The 22518-nt window shown below is 37.1% G+C and overlaps 1 protein-coding gene across 1 annotated transcript in view; it reads right to left on the bottom strand.

Moving 5' to 3' along the window:
- Positions 1 to 22518, bottom strand: part of Atp8b4 (ATPase phospholipid transporting 8B4 (putative)) — a 242420-nt gene that overhangs the window by 100518 nt on the left and 119384 nt on the right. The window contains exons 8-10 of the mRNA XM_048793164.1: positions 15858 to 15928; positions 11730 to 11812; positions 1762 to 1920 (exon numbers count right to left, since the gene is read on the bottom strand). Of these exons, the coding sequence (XP_048649121.1) occupies positions 1762 to 1920; positions 11730 to 11812; positions 15858 to 15928 (313 nt within the window). The remainder of the gene's footprint in view (positions 1 to 1761; positions 1921 to 11729; positions 11813 to 15857; positions 15929 to 22518) is intronic.

The raw sequence follows: 22518 nt of genomic DNA, 5'->3' as shown, positions 1-22518 counted from the left end.
TATCACAAGAGAAAAGGCAGCTCCCTCTTTTCCCACCAAAGTACAGCAAGCAGGAAGTTTTCCCAGCTCAGCCCATGGAACAGGAGTATGCTCTGGATTGATGATGAAAGAAAGGAGAAGCATGGAAGGAAGGAAAAGAAAATTTGGGAGGCATCCTCTTCCACAGGCATCAGCTCATGGAGACTTCGCAGTATACTCTCCGATATGCTCGTTATTATCCCCGTGTTTCAGAAAGGGAAACAAAGCTTAGGGAGGTTAAGTAACTGAGGATAATGCTCCTACAGCCAGATATGCCTCATTCAATTTCTGTGAACTTTCTGCTCTTCTCCCTTGGAGGACATCTGTTTAACTTACCTCTCCACTTCCTTTTTTGTGAGAGCATTCTCCCATAGAGACAACCTTATGAAGAGGAACTTGACTCCTCAGTGGTTTTCAACAGCTGTCCGAGCATAACATAGTGTAACTGAACTACAATCCTGAATTAGTTGCTCCAAACAAGATCATACAAACTCAAACAAACTTCTGGACTATGTCCCATTCCTAGGGTGAGGCATCTCCATTTCTTTGGTGACAGGGAGCAAACTAGATGGGTATTTCCTACCAGAAGACTTTCAAGATGACTCCCTATCATTAAGTAGGACAGTAAAAGGAAGTTTGTGGATAAGCCTTACTGTTTCTCTGCAAGAAAATGCAAATAAGGAAATAAATAGTAAGAGGTTTATTTCCCTGACTAAAGAATAAAAGCATCTGATGAAAGAATCTTGAAGCCAGATTCATCCCCAGATAAAAGCACTATATTGTCTCATTTCTAGGGATTTCCCAAGTCCTTACAATACTAATGCCCCAAGCAGAAAGAGCCTTGCTAACAGCCACAGCTGAGAGTATTTAGAAACAACTGGGAGGACTTTCCTAGTTTGGAACACTTTTAAGTCTTTAATGAACATTTTGTTGTTGCTGAGGAAAGTTAAGAAAAACATTCCAATTTTGATTGCACATATAATCAGCAGACCCAAAACACATCTTAATTTGGTGCCACAATAAACAGGATTTATAAAATCAAGGGCTAGCAATTGAAGCCATGAGTACAATTTGAGTGGCTTTATGAAATGGTGCTACTGTGAGCTTCCTTAGCAGGAAACTGCCACCTTGAACCCATAGAGATAAAGTAGGGAAAGCAAAAATGACAGGCATGAAGAGCAGGAGGCATCGCACCCCCCCAGCCTCCTTCCACACTAGCCCCACCCATCATGCACAGTCTTTCCAGACCCCACTGTCCTGTTTACAAACAGTGGAGAAACTACAGAGTATAAACAGAAGTGACTGCAAGATCTCCAAGAACACTTTCCCAAAAGAGCTGCTTGACTTCCACAAACTACACCAAGAACAGCACAATGAGGGGCTTTCTTTTTTACTCTTCTGTCAATTTAAAAGGAGCTTAGTTAATACATAACATGACAAAATGACTGGGATGGGGCTAAAAAGACAGAAATTAAAACAATAGGTATCTAGCACCCACCGTATAACGGAGGCCCCAGCACCCTTAAGAATAAGCACAAGATGTCAGTGGTTCCCACACCTTGGACTACCTGGACTATTTTAAAGCTGTGGTGTTTTACCCTGGAGCCACAAATCCTGAAGTCAACTCCAGAGCAGCCCTTTGAAAGGGCTAAAAGCACCATGCTGCTCTGAACTTGGAGAACTATGCTGGTGTGTGTTGCAGGAAAGGGTCACATAGATCTGGCCCTGAACCATAAACTGTACCTGCAAAAATAACCATTCCAAAACACCAGCTGGTGTTCCTCAGGATGCAGCCTCTCAGGATTATCTTCTGATTGTCGAGGGAGTGCTTGCTGTCCTTCCAAGAGAGGACTCCCGTAAATTTGTCTAATTTGTTGTTAGGCGCCTCACAGACAACAATCCCTGGAAAATAAAAAAGCAAAACTCCTAATATGCACCTGAAACTCTCTTCAGAAGTCCATGGTCCTGCTGTGGCACCCTACTTCTATGTACAGCACATTTTTTCTTCCCTCTTAGCATGGTATATACCTGACTGTGCTGGAAAAATAAGCTTGGAGATGCAAAGATGGAAATCTATCAAATATTTTGGAATACAGCTTTCTGTTACATGAGATTATTTTTTCCCCTAAAAATTAAAAAAAAAATCACTTATCTTTCCTTCTAGTTTGTAGCAAATGACTTTTGGAAATACAAAGCAGTGCTCTCCTAAACATTTTATTTTGGCTTAATGCAAACTGTCACACAGGTTACCAAGGCATACTTCCTGTTTCACAGCAAAAGTTAACCATCTTTCTAGTCTCCTAATCAAGATTTTTGGGGTCCTACTATATTCCACCCTAGAAAAACCTGGGCCTTGTTTGCGCCTTGTGCTTGAGAATGCGTATGATTCCTTTCAGCTGTTGTATGCTTCTTATCTTGATTAGATTCAGAGTCCTGGGGACTCAAAGGCACCATATAACTTGCCCAAACTGGCCAGAAGATGTTTCTAGTTTTTTTCTTTTTCTTTTCTTTTTTTTTTTTTTTAAATTCCAAGTCCATTCCAAACCAAGGGCATGCCATTCCAAATCAATGAATCAATTTGTTCCATCATTTCAATAAGAAAATGCACATTCTGGGTGGGGTACTTGATAGAAAAAGAAACCAGAAATAATCTTTTATGGACCTTGTCACAAGACATAACTATTAGGTTAATATACATTTGCATTGCAAACAGGTGGGGTTACATTTTTAGAAGTAATGAATACAGAGACATGAAAGAATAGAACAGAGAAAAGCAAAGGAGCAAGAAAAAGAAAGCAGGAAAGAATGAAAAAGGATTTGTGGGTAGATCTAAGCAGAGTTCAAGTTGGAGTCAGGGATAAGATTAGGGCCTCTACATTTCTTGCTCTTCAAAACAATAAAAATGCATTTATTTAAGCGGAAGTGCAAAGGGCAGTTTGGGACATAAAAAGTGGCATTTGGAAAAGAAAGGGGAGCCTATTTTCAGGATTAATTGAAAGTTAAAGGAGACCAGATGATCTTAAGGAATTCTTTATGATGCTGTGTTAGTCAGCTTTCCATTACTTTTAAAAAATACTTGAGACAAATAGATTTATGAAGAGAAAAGGGTTATTTTGGCTCACAGATCTGAAGGTTTCAGGCCATGACCAATTCACCCCTTTACTTTGGGCCTATGATGGTAGGTACATCAGGGTCAGAGTACGTAGAGGAGCAAAGCCATTGACCTCAGGGCCAGGATACAAAATAGAAAGAGGAAGAGACTAGAGTTCCTCAGTTCCTTTCCAGGGCATTTCTCCAGCAATGTAAAATCTCCCATTATGCCCCACCTTTTAAAATACCCACCACCTGCCAGTTGCACCAAGCTTTTTACACAGGGCCCTGGAGGATATTTAAGATTTAAACTATAGAAGATTCTGACTCCGTCTTCTTTCCACACTGTCTTCTGAACTTAAAGAGGCTTCTTTCATGACTTCCTTTTCTTCCTAGGATTCTATGTTTTCCCTTTAGAACTCTTAGAGAAAGGTAACAGCAACTAGTTTTCATACAGGCTGACCCATCCTAACCAAACAGATTACTCACATTTACAGCCTTTGCATTCATAAAACAAAAACACTCTGGAAGGAATGAGGGATTCATGGTCTCAGGACTGCTTCTCCAATTTGCACTGACCTTTTCCTAATATAACAAAACATTGACCCAAAGACCTTGGGCACTTTCTGACAGCTTCTCAGACATCCACTGCTAAGGGAGAAAGTGCTGGCAAGAGTTTTCAAATAAGACAAATAACCTGTACAAGGTCATTTTTTTATTGATGGGAAGTGGCTGAATTGTGGTTAGCTCCCATTATAGCCCATTTATGTATTAAAACTGATTTAAACTAGCCCAAATTATTTGGGCAGCTATATTGTAGAAGAGGAGACTTTTTATAAATTCTCGGAATTCATTATCTTTTTTCCTCTACCAATAACTTTCATTCCTGAATTTTGAAGAACCTTGAATTGGGTGGATATTACTCACAAAACTTAAATAAAAATAATAGGCTAACAGAAGCCATTAAAGCTTATTCTAGTTTCTTGACCCAAGACTCAATTTCTCAGGCTTCAAAATTGGTACAAAAAAAAAAGTGCTTTGGGCAAAAACAACATGATACATGATTCCTGCCAACAGAAATATAAAAAACAGGTTCATTTGATCATTTTTATTGTCGTAAGCAAAGACTGACATAGAGGCAAATACAGCCTTGAACGTGTTGGCTCGCTACTCCCTGGCCCCAAGGCTCATCCACTTCTGGCCTCACACCAAGGGTGCGGTTCTAGACAGGAACAGGCAGTAAGGCTAAGGGTTCTGCATGGGTTCTTGGAGCCCAAACTCCAATTCAGCCTTTCTCAAAGAGTGTGGTGCCAGTGATTTAAGCACTAAATATAGGGCTCAGTCAAAACAAAATGGTAGGAACCAAGCCAAACTGCATTTTTTTTCCTTAATCATCAGAAATGTTCATCTTCCCTCTTCTTAGTCCTGTTAGCATAAAATCAAACTTCTCAATTTATTTTCTGCCCCTTTCCAAAAGAGGTTAACAGTTTTCTTTAGGGAGAACTATATTTGCCTCTATATTCCGTAACCTACCATACTATCTACCTACTAGGAACTTAATAAATGTTTGTTGGAGAGATGAATGGAAAAAATTCTCAGATAGTTTCAAATGAGAGGTTGGGAGATGAGATAGGTATTAGAAAAAAATCAAAGATAAATGGGAAAAGTAGGTATATTTTCGTAATAGTAATGAGAAAGGGGATTATCTACAGTCGGTAGAAATCCACAACAGGGGGCTTAGGTTGACCTAACTCTAATAGAAGCCAAATAGATCTGAGAACAATGAAAAAAGGTGGAGCCTCAAAGCACATTAGAAGCAACCAAAAATGGATTCTAATCAAAGCATAAGAAGGACTAGGGAAAACTCTCTTAGGATCCTTCTCCCTTTTTTCTAATTGTACCAGTAGAGAAAATGGTCAGTTTGACAATTGATAGGAAAGCATTTGGGTAAAATAGAATCATTTCTCACAGTCACTCATTGAATATATGTTTAGAGCCCAAAGTCATATTTAATTGGCAATCATACAACCAGTGGAAAGGCATACCAATTATGAATTAAAGGGATATAACGAAACTAGCGAGTCTCATTAGTTTGCCTCTCTGAAAAGATGTGAAAGCAGACATCAATTCAACCATTTCACAATCACATGGAAATGCCCCTACCTAACAAAATCTATAAGATTTCATTCTGAAGCTTTTTTAGTACATAAATTTAGTCACGAGGTTATTGATTAATTGCCAACTTGATAAATTTCTCAAACTACAATATTTATCTCAAAGAAGAAATCTGTAGTTTGTCATGAAAATGGAACTTGGTACTCAATATTCCATGGTTTTCCAGAGAAATTCATTTCTTTCTATCTATTATTAGCAATATTTCTTCATTATCTGCACTGCAACTCTTTCATAAAACAAACTCTGCATTCAGTAAGACATCATTATTGTTGTTCAAGAATTTTTTGAACCAAGAGCTTCTTAACATTTAGGAGATTGTCTACTATTATTGCCCTGATGATTGTGATAAATGGGGTTTTTTTTCTTAGAAACAAGAGTGTCACTTTCCTATTTTCCTTTATTCTTCATTCAGCTTTCACCCACCCATCAATATCATCATAATGGCCATGTCAGCATCAAAAAAAAGAAGTTACTCTTATCTTTACATGGAACCTATGTCTCGTGCATCAGTCAGTGCTATTAGGCTGTGCTTCCATCCAGGTGAATAGAAAAGCTATCTGGTAAGTTTTTAAAAAGTCACAAGATGCTAACCAAGTCTTTTTTATTATTTATTTTAACCAAAAGAAATGCTTATTTTTCTGTTTTAATTACACACATGCTGTTCTTTAGAAAGGACCACAAAATACACAAAGATTCCTGACTAAAGAGTCAACCTTTCTCTGGTTCAGAATTCAGTATTAACAGTCATACAAAATATGTAAACTTGTCATGAGTTGCAAAAAACAGATCTCAGTCCATCAGTAACAAGATGCAAGAGATTCTTAAACACATTTGGACAATTTACATCCGGGGCTTTCCCCAAGGGATAAGAATGTCCAGTTTGCAAATGTATAATTGACAAGTATTTCCAGTTACTTACTTATAAAAGCTTTTCAAGATCCATAAGGCTTTAATATGAAAACTCAAGACCTACTCAACTAATTTTTATATTTATTATAATATTAGATCAAATTAATATATCTTTTTAAAAAAAATTCAACAGACTGCATACTGATTTTTTTTTTCAGATGTTTGAGATGTATACAAACATTTAGATGAGAACTTTTCAAATAAATGGATTTACCTACCAAACTCTAACTCAGTCTGTGTGTACTGGTCTCTGTTTGGCTACCTCTTCTGTACATTTTTGTTGGGGATCCTCACTTTCAAAATCACAGAAAACATTGCTATCTTTTAAAAAAAAATATGGTAATCTCATCCTAGATCTGGATGGACTTGATCTCTGATAATTTGTACCTTCAGGTTGAAAGTACTTTTATAATTTATTTCTTATCCTGAGCAGAAGCTAAGCTACTGTGCTAAATTGTTGCCTTTCTGCTTGTATTTTTTTGTGCCCTTTGTAAAACAGGCTTTGCCAGTAGTCTGGATTCATATTCTGTCCCTCTACCTGGTTGCCATATGATACAACTTAGGTGGGTCTCAGATTCCTTATCTATAAATTAATTGAAGCTAATAATACTCTCTTCCTTTAAGAGATTATAAGAATTTAATAAAATAATGTGTATAAGTGCTTAACATGGTGCCTGGTACATATTGAGTACTTGTTCTTGTATCACTATCATGTTTAGGGCCTAAGAATTTAGACCTTTACCTTACCTTCTGTGGCATGAGCTCTGTTCAAGTATGTCTTCCCCCTGGGCTATAAATTCCATGAAAACAAGGCCTGGGTCTGACTCCTAACCTTGTATTCAAAAGAAAATTCTTTGGCACTGTGTGAAATATATATTTGCTAAATGAATGGATAAATAAGTGAATGAATAATAAAAAGAAGATAAGTTCATGTAATGCAAAGGAGGCTGCAAGTAAGAAGCTGTCTTTGGGTATAGGAGGGGAGGCAGAGAGACTTATGAGAGACACCTGAGTCCCAGTTCATCTCAGTTTTGACTCTAGATCAATTTGGAGTCTTCAGTGGAACCTTCTCTAGGAATAAGGGTGGGAAATTCAGGTCTTCAGACTTGAAAGATGTACACTTATGAGACAAGGACAGAAAACTAGTTTGGTGCTAGTCAAAATATCTTGGCAAGCCTCAGAAGAAAAACCACAGACTAACTAGAAGCAAAAATAATGTCATCTCCAGATTTGTCCAGAAGTCACAAGCTAAAAGATAAACTTAGCACAGTCATAACATGGGCAAGGACATGCCTCCTACATCTGTCTCATCTAGTTTACCTTGCCCAAAATCAAAGGTAATTGCCCACAATGCTGACATCATGCTTCTTATTTAAACTAAAGGAGGCAATATCTGGTCTTGATCCCATTGCCTTGGAAGTGTTTCTAGTCATTAGAGAAAAATCTGAGATTTATTGATACTTCAATAAGACAAAGGGGAATAAAGAAAACCAAAATAAGGGAAATAAAGAATATTGGCAAGTAAAAGGATCAACACAACCATTGTTTTACATTGTGTTCCTAAGAGGTTCTTAATAAGTAGACACTAATAAACATGGAGAAAATTATGAAAGCAGAAAAATGATGACAGGAAAAAAAGATACTACAGGTTGGAAAAAATAACAAAAAGTGTAAAAGGGAGATGAGAAGAGGAAAGTAAGAAAGAGTGCAAAAGAGAAGAGAGGCAAGGGGAGAATGGTGAAATGGGGTAGTTAGAGAAACACATAGGTAGTGCACAGTAGGTGTATGTTGGGGGGGGGTGTAAAATTTGTAAACCAGGACCTGGGAAGAAGTGGAGTGGACAGAGAAAAAATTGAAGGCTACGGGAAAACAAAAGCAATCATGAGAAAAACGTAGAGTTTATTAACTGTCTCAACTCTTTCAAAGATTTTTCCATACCACCTCTTGCATCACTCTCTTGCTCTTTAAATTTGACTGCTAACAGGGGAAATCTAATTTGTATATTGTATCTAATTTATTTCCCCTTAATCCATCCATTCATTCTTCAGATGCTTTCTTGGAACTAGCAAATCACAGTTTAATAAGGATAAACTCATAAAATAACATATTGTCTTGAACTGTAAGGTACTTTAAAATGAAATTTAAGATTTAAGAATGAAAAAGTAAATTTAACAGAAACCTGGTTCTTAGTCAAGAAATGTACCAGCCTCGTGAATTTGACATTACATGTTCTCTAAAAAGTGACCACAGCTTAAGTGTACATAATAGAAAAGAGAGGCCTATGTTGCCATTATTTAAGAAAACAATTATACTTTGGTGATGTGGTGAGTGGCCAGTCCTTGGTAAATAATAGTTATTACTGCACTTTAAAAGTTAATTTTATGAAGTAATTCTAAATATATATATATATATACACACACACACTATTTATACACACACACACACACACACACACACACACACAGGTCTGTTATACTAACCTGCCTAAATATCTGTTACCCCATCTGCGACAAAGGAATTATTTTTACTGAGGAATTATTTCTCTGCAGCAGCCTGGGCAACATCAACTTGCATTGGTTTAAATTCAGGGCTATGGTGTTCAATTTGTTTGGTAAAGGGGCTCTAAAGTAAAGATATTATAAAACCACCACCATCAACCCTCTCTCAACCACCTGCCCTCCAGGAGAAGGGGACCCAGAAACTCTTGTTTTTCACCATAAGGCCCCATCAGGAACCTTCTTCCTCACCCTGCAGTGTCATACTCTAGTCCCAACATCTTTATCTTAGGTTTTTCCTCTCCTTTCCCATTGCGTTCTGAGGCCTGATGCTGATCCTGACCCTCATTGCAATCATTTATTAATTCACTCTTTCAGTAAGGATTTATTGAGTATCTACTATGTATTAAATGTTGTTCTAGGTGCTTGGATATGTTAAGCATACTAAACAAAGATCCCTGTGGAGCTTACAATGATGAATATATAGGTGGATATTATGGTTTGGATGTGAGGTATCCCAAAAAAACTCACATGTGAGACAATGCAAGAAGATTCAGAGGAGGAAATGATTGGGTTGTAAGAGTCTTAATCCAATCAGTGATTTAATCCTCTGACAGGAATTAACTGAGGGGTAGCTGAAGTGGTAGGGTGTGGCTAAAGGAGGTGGGAATTAGGGTGTGGCTTTGGGGTATATTCTTGTATCTGGAGAGTGGAGTCTCTCTCTCTACTTCCTCATCACTGTGATGTGAGCTGCTTCCCTCCACCACTCTGTCCAGGCATAATGTCCTGCTTCACCTCTAGCCCAGGGGAATGGAGTTATCTGTCAGCCTCTGAAACCGTGAGCTCTCAAATAAACTTTTCCTCTTCTACAATTGTGCAGATTGGGTCTTTAAGTCACAGCTGTGAGAAAGCTCACTAAAACAACGGGCAATAAATAATAAACTTTAAATAAATAACTAATGTAGCACATCATGTTGGTAAGTGCTATAAAGAGAAGAAAAAGCAGGGTACAGGGAATTGACAGTATGAGAATTCATGCTGAAGACGAGGATATGAGGCCTCAATCCTAAGGTTCCATGTAAGAAATCTACCTAACCCAGCCTGGCTGGATCATTGATCCTGGCATTGACCTCCACAGCCACAATTCTTACAAGGGTGTGGCAGAGGCAGTGCTCAACAAATACCCATATCTGTTATTTCCTAGCCTCCCTTGCAGTTAGATGACAGCCAGATAACTCACAATAGCCCATGAAATAGGAGAAGAGGGAGCAGTTAAAAGCCACTGTGTCTCTTCCTCTCACCCTTACCCTGCTGTGGTGACCTGAGAGACCATTAGTCTCAGTATCAAGGCCAAGAGATGGAGAAGCCTCCCCAATCCACATCAGAATGTGACATGAACAAGAAATACAACTCTGTGGTGTTTAGGTCACCAAGATTTCAGGGTTTTTTGTAATTGCATCATAGTGTAGGTTATCTGTGCCAATATCTATGAAAAAGAGCTACATAATTATAACAATCATTTTCTGCTTTTCATTTGTTAAGGAAATATCTACCTCCTTATAGATTAATAGAGGTATACAAGTGTAAAGTTCTGCCAGGAAAGAAATGAGTAATGGTAAGTTATATTTAGATTACCCTTTTAGGATTTGATAAATGTTCAATGAGATATTTTAAGCAAGCTTTTTGATTCATGAAAACAATTTACTTTCCTTGGATTCATATAACACTAAAATTTCATTGAAAAAATTACTTTGTTAGAAAATGCGTAATTTGTTTTACTCTAATCTAAATATGTCTTGGGCCATTCAAAGTTTCCTGGCTACTCCCCTGACTTAAATCTCAATTTGGAAGAATATTTTTTCTATAAACATTTGTTATAATAGCATTCACTTAAGAGAGATTAAGATATTAATAAAATCAGAGAGTTTACAAGCAAATGCAAAGCACAGACAATATAAGTTCTAAGCTATGCACTGAAGAAACTTTACAATGTAAACTTAGTTGTGTTTTACTTTAACTGAAGAAAGGGTACTAAGAAACTTGTCCACATTTTCCTTTAGTATCTGGAGAGTAGAGTCTCTTTCTACTACCTCATCACCATGATGTGAGCTGCACTCTTTCAATTTTCATAAAGATTGTCTCAAATTCATAGACTCACTAGTAAATAAAACCAATATGTATGAAAATATTAATATTCAGAACCAGATTTACAAGTGAGCAAAGCAAAAGACCATTGAGGGGTAGCAGGAAGGTCTATGGCCTCTCATGGGCCTAAAACCCTACTAATACTGTCTTTTTTTCTTTGACTCTTAAAGAATTGTATTATTTTGTGGTCTCTTAATTATGAAATATAAATATCCCTAAAGTGGACAATACCTAGAGGCTATTCCATGAATACTTAAAAATAACTTTAACAGAAAAGGAAAAGATAACAGTTGGAAAGGATAGAATCAAAATATCACTGCTGAGGAGCAGGGGACTGGGTCAAACGGTGTGAAGGTGGTGATAATAAAACCATGGTCTAAAATTAAAGGCAACAGACAGCCAACTGATTTATAAATTAGAATGTTCTTTCTGAACACCTACTACCTTGAAGACATTACACCAAGTACCATACCAGATACAGAAATATATGAGGCAAAATGGCTGTCTCCAGGAAGTTGGGTTAGGTCTAGCGTTAGGTCTTTGTTGAAAATGGAGGGATGGTTAGATCTGGAGCTAGATATGGGAGTGTGGCCTGCATTCACCCCCAGCAAGTCTACAAGAGGTCTCCAGGGAGGCGAAGGTCGAGCAACAGAAGTGCATTGTAATATTGAAGGGAATGAGATCTACATGAGAAGAAACAAGGTGAAATAAAAAATGAACTGAGGAAGCCACTCTCCCATTGGTACACTCTGTTACTCCTTAGCATGAGATGACAGTCTTGATGCCGAGAAAATTTTATGTCCTTCCAGGAAGTATAGAAATTGGTTCTCAGATAACTAGCTTGTCACTTTTTCTTTTTGGTTTTGAGATTGTTCTTTAACTGTTTCAAACACTTACCATCAAACCTTGCAAGTCTGCTAATATCTGCTCCAAGTTCGGAGGTAACAGATAATGCATGACGAACTTTTAGGTTTGTTTCCCTGTAAAATAAATGATGGAACAAGAATTTTTATATGGAACAGCCTAACAGCATCTTACCCAATGCAATTAGGTGGATACAACACATGCAAAACCTAACTCGAGACTCAGGGAACGTCACTTTGAATGTCATTCACACTTCTCACACTGTCTTGGGAAAATGGGTGGGACTTCTCAGGCTCCTAAGAGTTGGCATTCCACCCACCACACATCTGTATAACACCACAGTAATCTGTTTTGCAATTTGAAAGAACAGAGAACATAATAAATATGGTTTCATTTGAACCTAGTCAAACATCATGCATGAGTTATAAAACACATTAGGAATGGGGAACACAGTTGCCAAATAAAGCAGTCCAGTATCACTCCAGATTCTAATATCTACCTAGGAGTTTTACTTGCAAAAGATGGTCATGGCTAATTTTACAGTAGCTGAAATTAAAATGGGAAAAGGAATGCAGCTTTCTTTTTCTTGGAGACTCAATCCAAGAAACCCGTAAGTCTCAAATAATACGAGACAGGCTCAGCAGGTCACAAAGAGCTGGTCATCTTCTTACAGGGAGGACCACACATATATTGGACAGATGGCTCTCTGGTATTCAGGATGTGCCCAGCAGTAATCCCACAGCCATCACTCCCATCTTGGGTTCAAGGGCTTGCTATCGCAGTTTTCTCACGGATTCAATCTAATTTTCGTCTACTGCAGCTCCCCACCCCATATTTAATACCTGGCAACCGCTAATATATTCTCCATTTTTATAATGCCTTTTCTCTTTAAATTAGAGTTCTACCTTTTACACAAATGTTTAATCATGGGTTCATTCAGTCAATAAACATTGATTGAATACTTAGCATAGTCACCTAGAATCTTCAATGCTTCCCCAAAAGATTATCCTCTTGGAGGAAACAAAGAGAAGATTTAACAGTAAATATCACTGTGTGGAATTATATGCCAACCTATGAAATAACTGAGTATAAAGAGACAAGAAGCAGTTATCCAAGAGGGCACTCCATCTGACCTTCTATCAGCCAGTTTCACAATGATGTGAGGACAACGTGAACCCAATGCAAAAATGCCCACTGCTAAAATAGCCTTCTTCAGAAAACTCTAAATTGGATGTATAACTGAAGTTATTAGTGGAAACAATCTCACTAATCAAAATGTGCCCATTCCTAGGTGGCAGAGGTGACAAGGGGTTAAAGTAGTCAAAAAGAACTTCCTAGATGAGGCAGAAATTGAGCAGGGCTTGCTGGACAAGAAAGAGGAAGGTAAGTGGTGTAAAGGCTACAGAATCACATGCCCATCCATCTGAACTACTTTTCTAATAATTGAAACAATCACACCAACTAAGCTGGATAGCTCTAGTTCTCTGACCCTACTCTACATCTGTTATTCATGGAAGTTCATCATCATTTTGAGATGCATCCTCAGAATCCTCTCCATTATCTCACTCTAGCTTCGAATGTGAAAATTTAAAGGGAAAGAATAATCACACAGAGGCCTTACTTACTTTAAAAATCTACTTTTAAAGACTCCTGATTAACTCCTTCAGTGCCACACCACACTCTTTTTAATCCATCTGAATATCTTAATAAAGTTCAAAATCATTTTCAGCATAACAAACAATATGGAAAAATCCTACCTTTTTCTCAGTTTCCCCTATTGGTAACACTTTGCAAAACTATCATGTAGTTTCACAACCCAGATATTGACAGTGACACAGTCAATATACAGAACATTTCAATCACTACAAATATCCCTTGGGTTGCCCTTTAGAGTTACACCCACTTTACTGTCTTTCCCACCCCATCTTTAATATCCGGAAACCACTACTCTGTTCTCCATTTTTATAATTTTACCTTCTCAGAAATGTTGTACAAATGGAATCATAGCTTTGGAATTGGTTTTCCATCTCAGCACAATTGTTTGAAGACTCATTCCAGGCATTGCCTGTGTTTGTAGTTAGTTCCTTTTTATTGCTGAGTGGCAATCCAGGATATGGAGGTACCAGTTTGTTCAACCATTCACCTGCTGAAAGATGTCTAATTGTTTCCTCTTTGGATGCTACAAATAAGTCTGCCATAAACATTCATGTACAACTTTTTGTGTAAACAGAAGTCTTCATTTCTCTGAGATGACTGCCCCAAAGTCAAATTGCTGAGTTGCATGGTAGTTGTGTGTTTAGTTCATAAGCAACAGTCACATTGTTTTCCATTCCCACCAGCAATGTATGAATGATCCTATTTCTCGACATCCTTACCAGCACCCAGAGTTGTCACTTTTTTTTTATGTTAGCTATTATGTTAGATCTATACTGATATATCATTGTGGTTTTAATTTTAATTTCCCTAATGGCTAATGATGTTGAGCAACTTTTCATGTGCTTATTGGTCCCCTATATGTCCTCTTAGGCAAAATGTTTGTCCATGTCGTTTGCCAATTTTCCAGTTAGACTGTTATATTTTTTAACTGTTGAGTTTTGAAAATATTTTTATATATTCGAGATATAAGTCTTTGTCAGATGCTGTGCAAATAATTTCTCCTGATCTATAGATTATTATTCTATCCTCTTAAAGCCTTTAATTTGATGAAGTCCAATTTATTAAATTTTCTTTTTATGGATCCTGTTTTTTGTGTCAAATCTAACTCTGACTAGCCCCAAATCATATAGTTTTATGTTTTGCATTTGAATTAATTTCCTTAATAGTTATAGACGTATTCAAGTTATTTATCTCATGTTTGATATATGGTCTGTTGTTTTTTGTTTTTTGTGGTTTTTTTGAGAAGTAGTCCATTTCATCTAAGGTGTCAAATTTATGTGTGTAGAGCTATTTGTAATAATTCTTCATTATCATTATCCACCTGATGTTTTCAGAATCTGGAGGGAATTGCCCTGGTTTATTCAGGATAGTGATAATTTATCTCATTTTTTCCCTTTATCAGTCTTCCTAAAGGTTTGTCAATTGAATTAATGTTTTCAAAGAACTAGTTGTGTTTCATTAATTATCTTTATGGTTTTTCTGTTTTCAAATTCACTTTTTTTTGTTCTTACCTTCACTTTCTTATTCCTTCTGCTTACTTGGGTTTGTTTTTTTTTTTTTTAAGTTTTCTATGTTCTTGAGATGGGAGATTATTGATTTGAGACTTTTTCTTTGTTCAAGTATATATACTTAGTGCTATGATTTTTCCTCTCAGCACTGCTTTAGCTATGTCTGCAACTGTTTTGCCCAAACCAGGGGTAGGATCATGCAGGCCAAACTGTTTGAATAGTTCAATATGAAAATGACTTAGGAGCCACTGTTGAAAATCATAGGTTCTGGTATCAGACTGCCAGCTTTGAGTTCTATCTTTATTCTTTAGGAGTTCAGAGCAAATAAACAAGTCTCTCTAAAACCTTGGTATCCTCGTCTGTACAGTAGGACTTATATAGTACCTATATCAGGATTAAATGATATAAACCATCTAAAAACACACACAAATTATTCAGTGTGATGAAAATGTAAGTATTCATTAAATATTTTTTATGCCAAACAGACAAATTGAATCCTATGAAGCAGACCTGCTATATGGTCTATAATGAAATTCTAAATTAACATCAATATCAAAACTGCATCACAATCCTTTTCTCTCTTCTTTCTCTGTATCTTCATTAACACAGATCCAAGGTTGCTTTTCCGTCCTTTCTTCCTCAGGGAACTCTTGATCGCCAGCCCTCTCATTTTTGTTAAAAAATGACTTGAACTTACAACAAACAAAAACTTCTAAGGCAACTCACTGAAGAATCCCTGCATGAAATTATTCACATATACATGTTTAGCTCACTGTTTCTGAAAGAAAATAAACTAAAAAGTCAGAGTTTTCAAAATAAATTCAAGAGAAAAGTAATTTTCAAAATTACTGCAAAGTAATTAACAATGGACTTGGCAATTTAGACTCTTGTGTCTTCCAAGGAAACAAAGAATAAGATTTAAGCCCTGCTTATAAAGACATTACTTTTAAATAAATTAAAAACCAACCTAATCAAGTATTCTAACTTAATAACTTACCCATCGAGCTCTGCAGTTTCAATATAGCACAGACCATGTGGCTCACTACTTGACAGAAGCAGCAAATCAGCCTATTTTAAGAAAACATGACAAAAGAATACTTGAGAAGGGGAGACTGGCTGAAGGTCTGTTCTGCTGCATCACCTCTCTACTACTTGCCAGCACAGCCTGAGGAACAAAGTGAAAGGGGTAGGATCCTGTACCACCTCCATGTGGTACCCCTGGACAAGCCCTCCCACCCTCAGTGTTCCTGTTTCCACACCCTTGACCATCACAATAGGAGCAAGTGCTGGGGTATCATATAAATTAATAGCCGCTTGCTTTACTTTTTTTTTGAAAGACATATATAAATTATATATTTTGTTTTCATAATTATTCATGGAAAATATGTCACTAATAAATAATTGGAAATATTTATGGGCACATACTTTGACTATCTAGTAGGACCAGTTAAGAGCAGGCAGCAGGCAAAGAGGATGAGGAAGACAGATGAAGGTGGAAGACATTAGAGAAAAAATGAGAGACAAAGAAGTAGAGATGAGAGACTTAAAAGATAAGAAAAGAGAAAAAAGAACAAGATGGTATATAGTAAAGAAAGAGAAAGAAAAGTGGGGCTAAACAAGAGAGCAAGGTAGAATAGAAAATATAATAAAAGACAATGGAAAAAATTAGACATTGAATAGTTTGTCTTTTGGGGGAAGGTACAAGGGATTGAACCCAGGGGTCCTCTACCACTTAGCTACACCTCCAGTCCTTTTTATTTTTGATTTTGAGATGGGGTCTTGCTAAGTTTCTAAGGCTGGCCTCAGCCTCCTGCGTTGCTAGGATTACTGCTATGTGCCATCACACCCAGTATTCTTTCTTTTAAGATAAATAGTTTTATTCTGCTGTCCATTTGAGCTTTGAAAATTACCTATCAAAATGCAGTCTTAGAATTCTGGTAGCTTTCTATATTGGGAAACTATTTTATTTCAAATTTCAAATTTTATTTTAAAATAAGCATTTTTATGACATTCTGAAGGGTTTGAATGTCTTCAAAAATTAGCTAAAATTTTAGGCTAGTTATTTTGAGACATTAGCCTAACAATTTTGTAGTTATGTCTGAATGTAGCATTCCAAATCTATGAAATCTTCTTACTTTATTTTTAAAAATATTAGAAATTTCATTCTCAAGACCTGGAGGTTAAATTTATAATCAATCCACTTGTTTCATTGTCTCTAGATTTTAAATTTCCAGTTCAAAAATTGGTGTGTGTGTGTGTGTGTGTGTGTGTGTTTTGTTTTGTCTAGATTAGACTGAAACTGCTGGAAAAACTTAGTGCCAGCCCTCGTGGGAATAAATGGGTTTGTATTATCAAGACTCCTCTTCAACTCTGAACAAAGAAGCCACAGAAGCTTCTTGAGGCAGGAATTTTCTTACTTGTCACAGAGTAAAACAGAGCAAACCCATAAAGAGAGTGTGTCAAAAATGTAGGCTGTTCTTGAACTAAAAATTACCTATCCTGATCTAAAAGGAAAGAGCAAATTTTGGAAAATTCACCCTGATCTTACTTCTCACACTTAAATTTCAATGTGTAAAGGCCTATGGCAGGACAGCAGAAGAGCTTAACGCTCTTTGGGCCTCTGACTCTCCTCCCTTAAGCTTAAAAGGATCATTTTAAACAAAATCCAGAAATCTCTAATTCTGATCATCAGCAATTGAAAAAAAATGTGGTGTGTAAGAAAGATATCTACTTGTACCTAGCTTTTCTTCTAAAGTCTACATAGAAAGAGTGAGCCAGCGTTACTGTTTCATACTGAGCTCTGCTGTGTTCACACTTACTTTGGGATAAACAAGGGGAGGATTCTTTGTGCACAGTGGGCTCCCAACATGTGACTGAGGCACCACTGCCACCTGGCGGCTGGATTCTCTCTGGAGCAATGATCAACTTCCTACAAGTAGAAACAGACCTACCCACCTACAATGGTTTCTGGCCTCACTGTTTCTGCTTGGTCTCCCTGGAATCTGGGACTTCCTTGCCGGCATCTTCCTGTCCCCTGCATTGCTACCCCTTCCTTCCTTCCTTCCTTCCTTCCTTCCTTCCTTCCTTCCTTCCTTCCTTCCTTCCTTCTTTCTTTCTTTTTCTTAATATTCTTTCAAACTTCTTGCTTCCCACTCCCTGATTTCTGGCCTGCCTCCCCTCATTCATCCTCCATTCTCCCTTCCCCATAGCTGAACCTTGGTAGTCCCTTTTGTGAAGCAGTCCCTTCATGGTATTTTTAATCCATTGTCATTGAAAAGGATGAAAGCACAGAGTGGCGGGGGCATCTGGCAGGATGAGTGGTCACACACTTAACAGCATGCCATCTTTCTCCCACCTTCTAGTCCATCAGAAATAATTCCAAAAAGAAAAGAGCAAGAGAATTGTAGTAACAGCCGTGTCAGTCCCTGATCACACATTTGTCAGAGGTGCTGGACCAGGAGCTGGAGCCACATGAGTAGTCTTGGGGTCCACCAGCCCCCAACTCTACAAGTCTCAGATCAAGATGACCCTTCCAGTAAATCTCAAGAGACTGGGTTTGTGGTTGATCCTGAAACTTGTGATCCAGTGGTAGTATCTATGACACCAATAGCCAATATTTAGTGAGGACTTTCTGTTTCTCTCACTTCCCTGAGGGCTTTATATGTAATACTTGATCTAACTCTATGGAAGTCCTATAGTGTAGGTCTTGTTGTTGTCCCTACTTTACAAATGAGTAAAGTGAGACCCAGAGAGGTTCAGTAACTTGTCTGAAGCTATTTAGGTAAGAAGCGGGAGAGCCAGAATTTGAATCCAGGCAGACTGAAGCATACACTGAAATGCATTAAAACTTCTTTGCTTGAAGGATTTCATTGTATAGTGAAGATAGAACATGGTAAGTGTTCCCAGGGTCATACTAAACAAAGAACTATGGGAAGAGTTCAAATGAGAAAGAACACTGTGTTGGTAGCTAAGAAAGGGCATCATGGAAGATTCTAGAAGCACTGTAAAGCAGAATCCCCCAGGCAGAGATAGTAGCAGGAGTAAGGAACAGAAAAGGGAAAGCATGATTATCCGAATGCAAAAATAGGCCAGGCAAAAAAAGTTGAAAATTCTAACCAGAACCACCTCCCATCCACTCCTATTTTTTTTTTTTACTTTCTTCTATCAATTTTTGGTACCTTTTCCCCATTCCCTGTCAGGGGAGACTCAGTTCTGTTTCCCATGAATGAAACAGTGTTTTCTAACTCAGCATCCCCTTCCCCGGCTTTCACAGGCAACAGAAAGCCAAGCAATTGCCTCATGGAAACCTGAAATGAATATTCCCATCATAGAAAACTTGAAAAGAATCCATTGAACATCTTTGAGCCCTCAAAGCCAAAGACATTGTCTTCAGAAATTTATTAGGTATAAATAACATTTGTGAAATTAAAGAATAAAGGAAGCAAAACCTCAAGAAATAATAACATCTTAAAGTTATATAATACTTTAAGAATTTACAAAACACTCCCTCATAATTAGGTCATTTTATTCAAATCCTTAACACCGTGTGCATGGGGAGGTCAGATCTGTCCAGCAGCAAAGAAGGAATGAACTCCTGCATGCACACCAGGTGATTTAAATTAATTCACATAGCGCCCATAGGCTTTCTTGACATCAGATTTATGGACACTAAGACCTTAAATTACAGATATGGAACCAGAATTCAGAACTTCTGATCCAAAAATGAATACTTTTTCCCCTGGTGCTACTAAATCACTGCAATACAACTCATGTATGTTTTGCTTTGTTGGTATTAAAAATCTAAAACTACAATTGTGTAAGAATGTTGGAATAGCAATTTCAAAAACTGATGGAAAGATAAATTCCTAAAATTAATTCGAATATAACATTTAGATCTCCTTTTAATTTTTACACAGTTCTTCATCTTCATCCCACACAACATTATTTTTAGTCTAAAAATAAAAAAAATTTAAATGACTTATGCATATTGTCAAAGATTAGAATTAAATCATGAAAATGAAAGTGTCTAAGATTACAGGTAATACTTTAAATTTCAGACCTAGTAAGCTCATGTTGAATAACTGCTAATATGTACTGGATACCTCATTCTTTTAGTCTTTATAATTCAACTACTTTGAGAATGCAAAAACGATGACAATAAAAAAAAGAACAAGAGAGGAAATAATAATGATGGCCAGAAGAGCCTTTATTCATTTATTCAGGCTCTTCCAGAAAACATCCTTGCCCATATATCTTCCCCACACATACTTTTGTTAAACAGAAAATAGTGTTTACCTTTATACTTTAGCAAGAAGCTGCTTCTTCAGTACAGCTTAGACAAACATATTTTTTAAAAATATTTATTCCCTGAAAATTCCCTACTTTATACTGGCATAAGTATGAGGTATATAGAGAGTTACACCTATAAAGAGGATTTACTTATAGCAATTAGATTGAAAGAATAACTGACTTGAAGCTATATGAATTAAAATAACAAGGAAGTCAATTAGACCACAAAAAAAAAAAAAAGCCTCTCTAGAAGTACATCCAATAAAGGTGCTGAAAGGGACTAAATGAGAGACAGCCAAAGCCTACCTGCTATGGTTTGAATATGAGATGTCCTCCCAAAACCTCAGGAGACAATGTGGTAATGTTCAGAGGTGACATGATTAGATTATGAGAGTTGTAGCTTAATCAGTGGACTTATTCGCTTAATGTACTTATTCACTTGCTGTACTGAGTGGTAACTGTAGGCAGGTGGGGTGTGGCTGGAAGAAGTAAGTCAATGAGGATGTCCCTTTGGGGTTTATATTTTGTCATTGGCACCTCAATCTCTGTCTCTGCTTCCTGGCTGTTATAAGCTGAGCAGCTTCCCTTTGGCATGCCCTTCCACCAAGATGTTCAGCCTCATCTTGGGCCCAGAACAATGGAGTCAGCTGACCAGGATGAACACAGACCTCTGAAACCATGAGCCAAAATAAACTTTCCCTCTAAGTTAGTCTTGTCAGGTATTTACGTCATAGAGATGAAGAGCTAATTAACACACCACCCCTGTTCTGGTCTAAAGTTTAGGTCAAATTAATCTTTCAAGACCTAGCTTCTGAAAGGTAAAAATTTTTAATTCCTACAACTGAAGAATGCCTTGGTTTTCAAACAAAAATTTAAGGGTCATGAACCCCCTCCAACAGGATCTGTTCCTGTAAATTGGTGGCATGGAAGAGCACAGAACGTGCAAAAAGAAAGGGAAGGAAGGAAGTTCCCGTCAAGCACACCACTCCCTGCCCCCAAATCCACCAGAGAAATCATTCCTGGGTGAGGGGAAGGATAAGCAGGGTGCAGGACACTTAAAAGTTTTTGAGTTCAGTATGGTCCCTCTAAATAACAATGGGAGGAGTCTAAGCACTCTCAATTCATACAACACAATAAAAGGCCTTATCTACATTATCCAATATGGTAGCTACAAGTCACATGCAGCTATTAAATCTAAACACAATGCAAAACTCATTCCTCAGTTGCACTACCTGCATTTCTACTATTCACTTGCCACACAGAGATATTGAATATGGCATTGGACAAAACAATTATAGAGCAATTACATTATTGCAAAAAGTTATATTGGATAGCGCTGAGCCACATGGATCACTAACTTCATGGGAAAATTCCCATGAGTCATATAAATGAGTCATTCCTTTTTAAACCAATGTTAATGATGCACCCATAGAACTGATTTCCTTGTATCTGATATTTGCACTTCTGTGTCTCACTTCACTGAAGGTACTGCAATAGTAAGTAAACATATATGCTATAACATAGAAAATATAACTAAATTAAAAACAAAGGCCAAAGGAAAGAGAAATTAGAATATCAAAGATAGAAGTCAAGTTGGAGGCAGAATGCTAGCCATGAGGTCCTATGGAATTAGATTTGAGACATTGACTTGATTCCTGCTTTTTCTGGACTCACCCCTAAGAATTTGATAAGTAAACATACTAGGGTATAAAATTAGTGAACAAGTGAATCCAAACTAATATTCATTCCTTTCAAAGCAGAAATGGGGCTCTTAACATGCATTATTTTTATTGAATACCTGAAGCAGAAACATACCTAGCATTGCCCCTGAATTATTCAACTCCATGTAAAATGAAAGTTAAACATGTGGCATATTTTAATGTATACTGTATTTCCTCTAGCACCACTGGAGATAAACAGTTGCCAAAAAAAAAAAAAAAAAAAAACTAGAAAAAAAATTAGAATTTCACATATGCAAGTCAAAAAAAAGGTTATTCACTTAGAAGCACCAAAAACTCTTTCACTGCAATCATTTTCATGAGAGTAAAACTAAAATGGGACCCTTTCTTTTAAACAATATATTCTGAATGTAGGTAACCTTTGTTTAATAAGGGCATCTAGACATTTTTATTTGTATCCCATTAATATAGAACACCCTGAATTTTGAAAATTTGTATCCACTTTTCATTTTTTTTCTGTCTTCTTTCTTACAAGATTGACACCTATTCATTCAATCAACATTTACTAAATGCCCCCTCTAATCCAACATGAAATTAGATGTCAGAAACCAGACAAATCAAGAATTCTTTGGTGTAATCTCAGTTTACACAATCACAGCATGTAAAGGTTAGAAGAGATATTTGAGACCT

The sequence above is a fragment of the Marmota marmota genome, unplaced genomic scaffold (genome assembly GCF_001458135.2).
Source record: "Marmota marmota marmota unplaced genomic scaffold, marMar, whole genome shotgun sequence".
Classification (NCBI taxonomy): Eukaryota; Metazoa; Chordata; class Mammalia; order Rodentia; family Sciuridae; genus Marmota; species Marmota marmota.
This window is presented reverse-complemented; position numbering and strand designations above follow the sequence as displayed.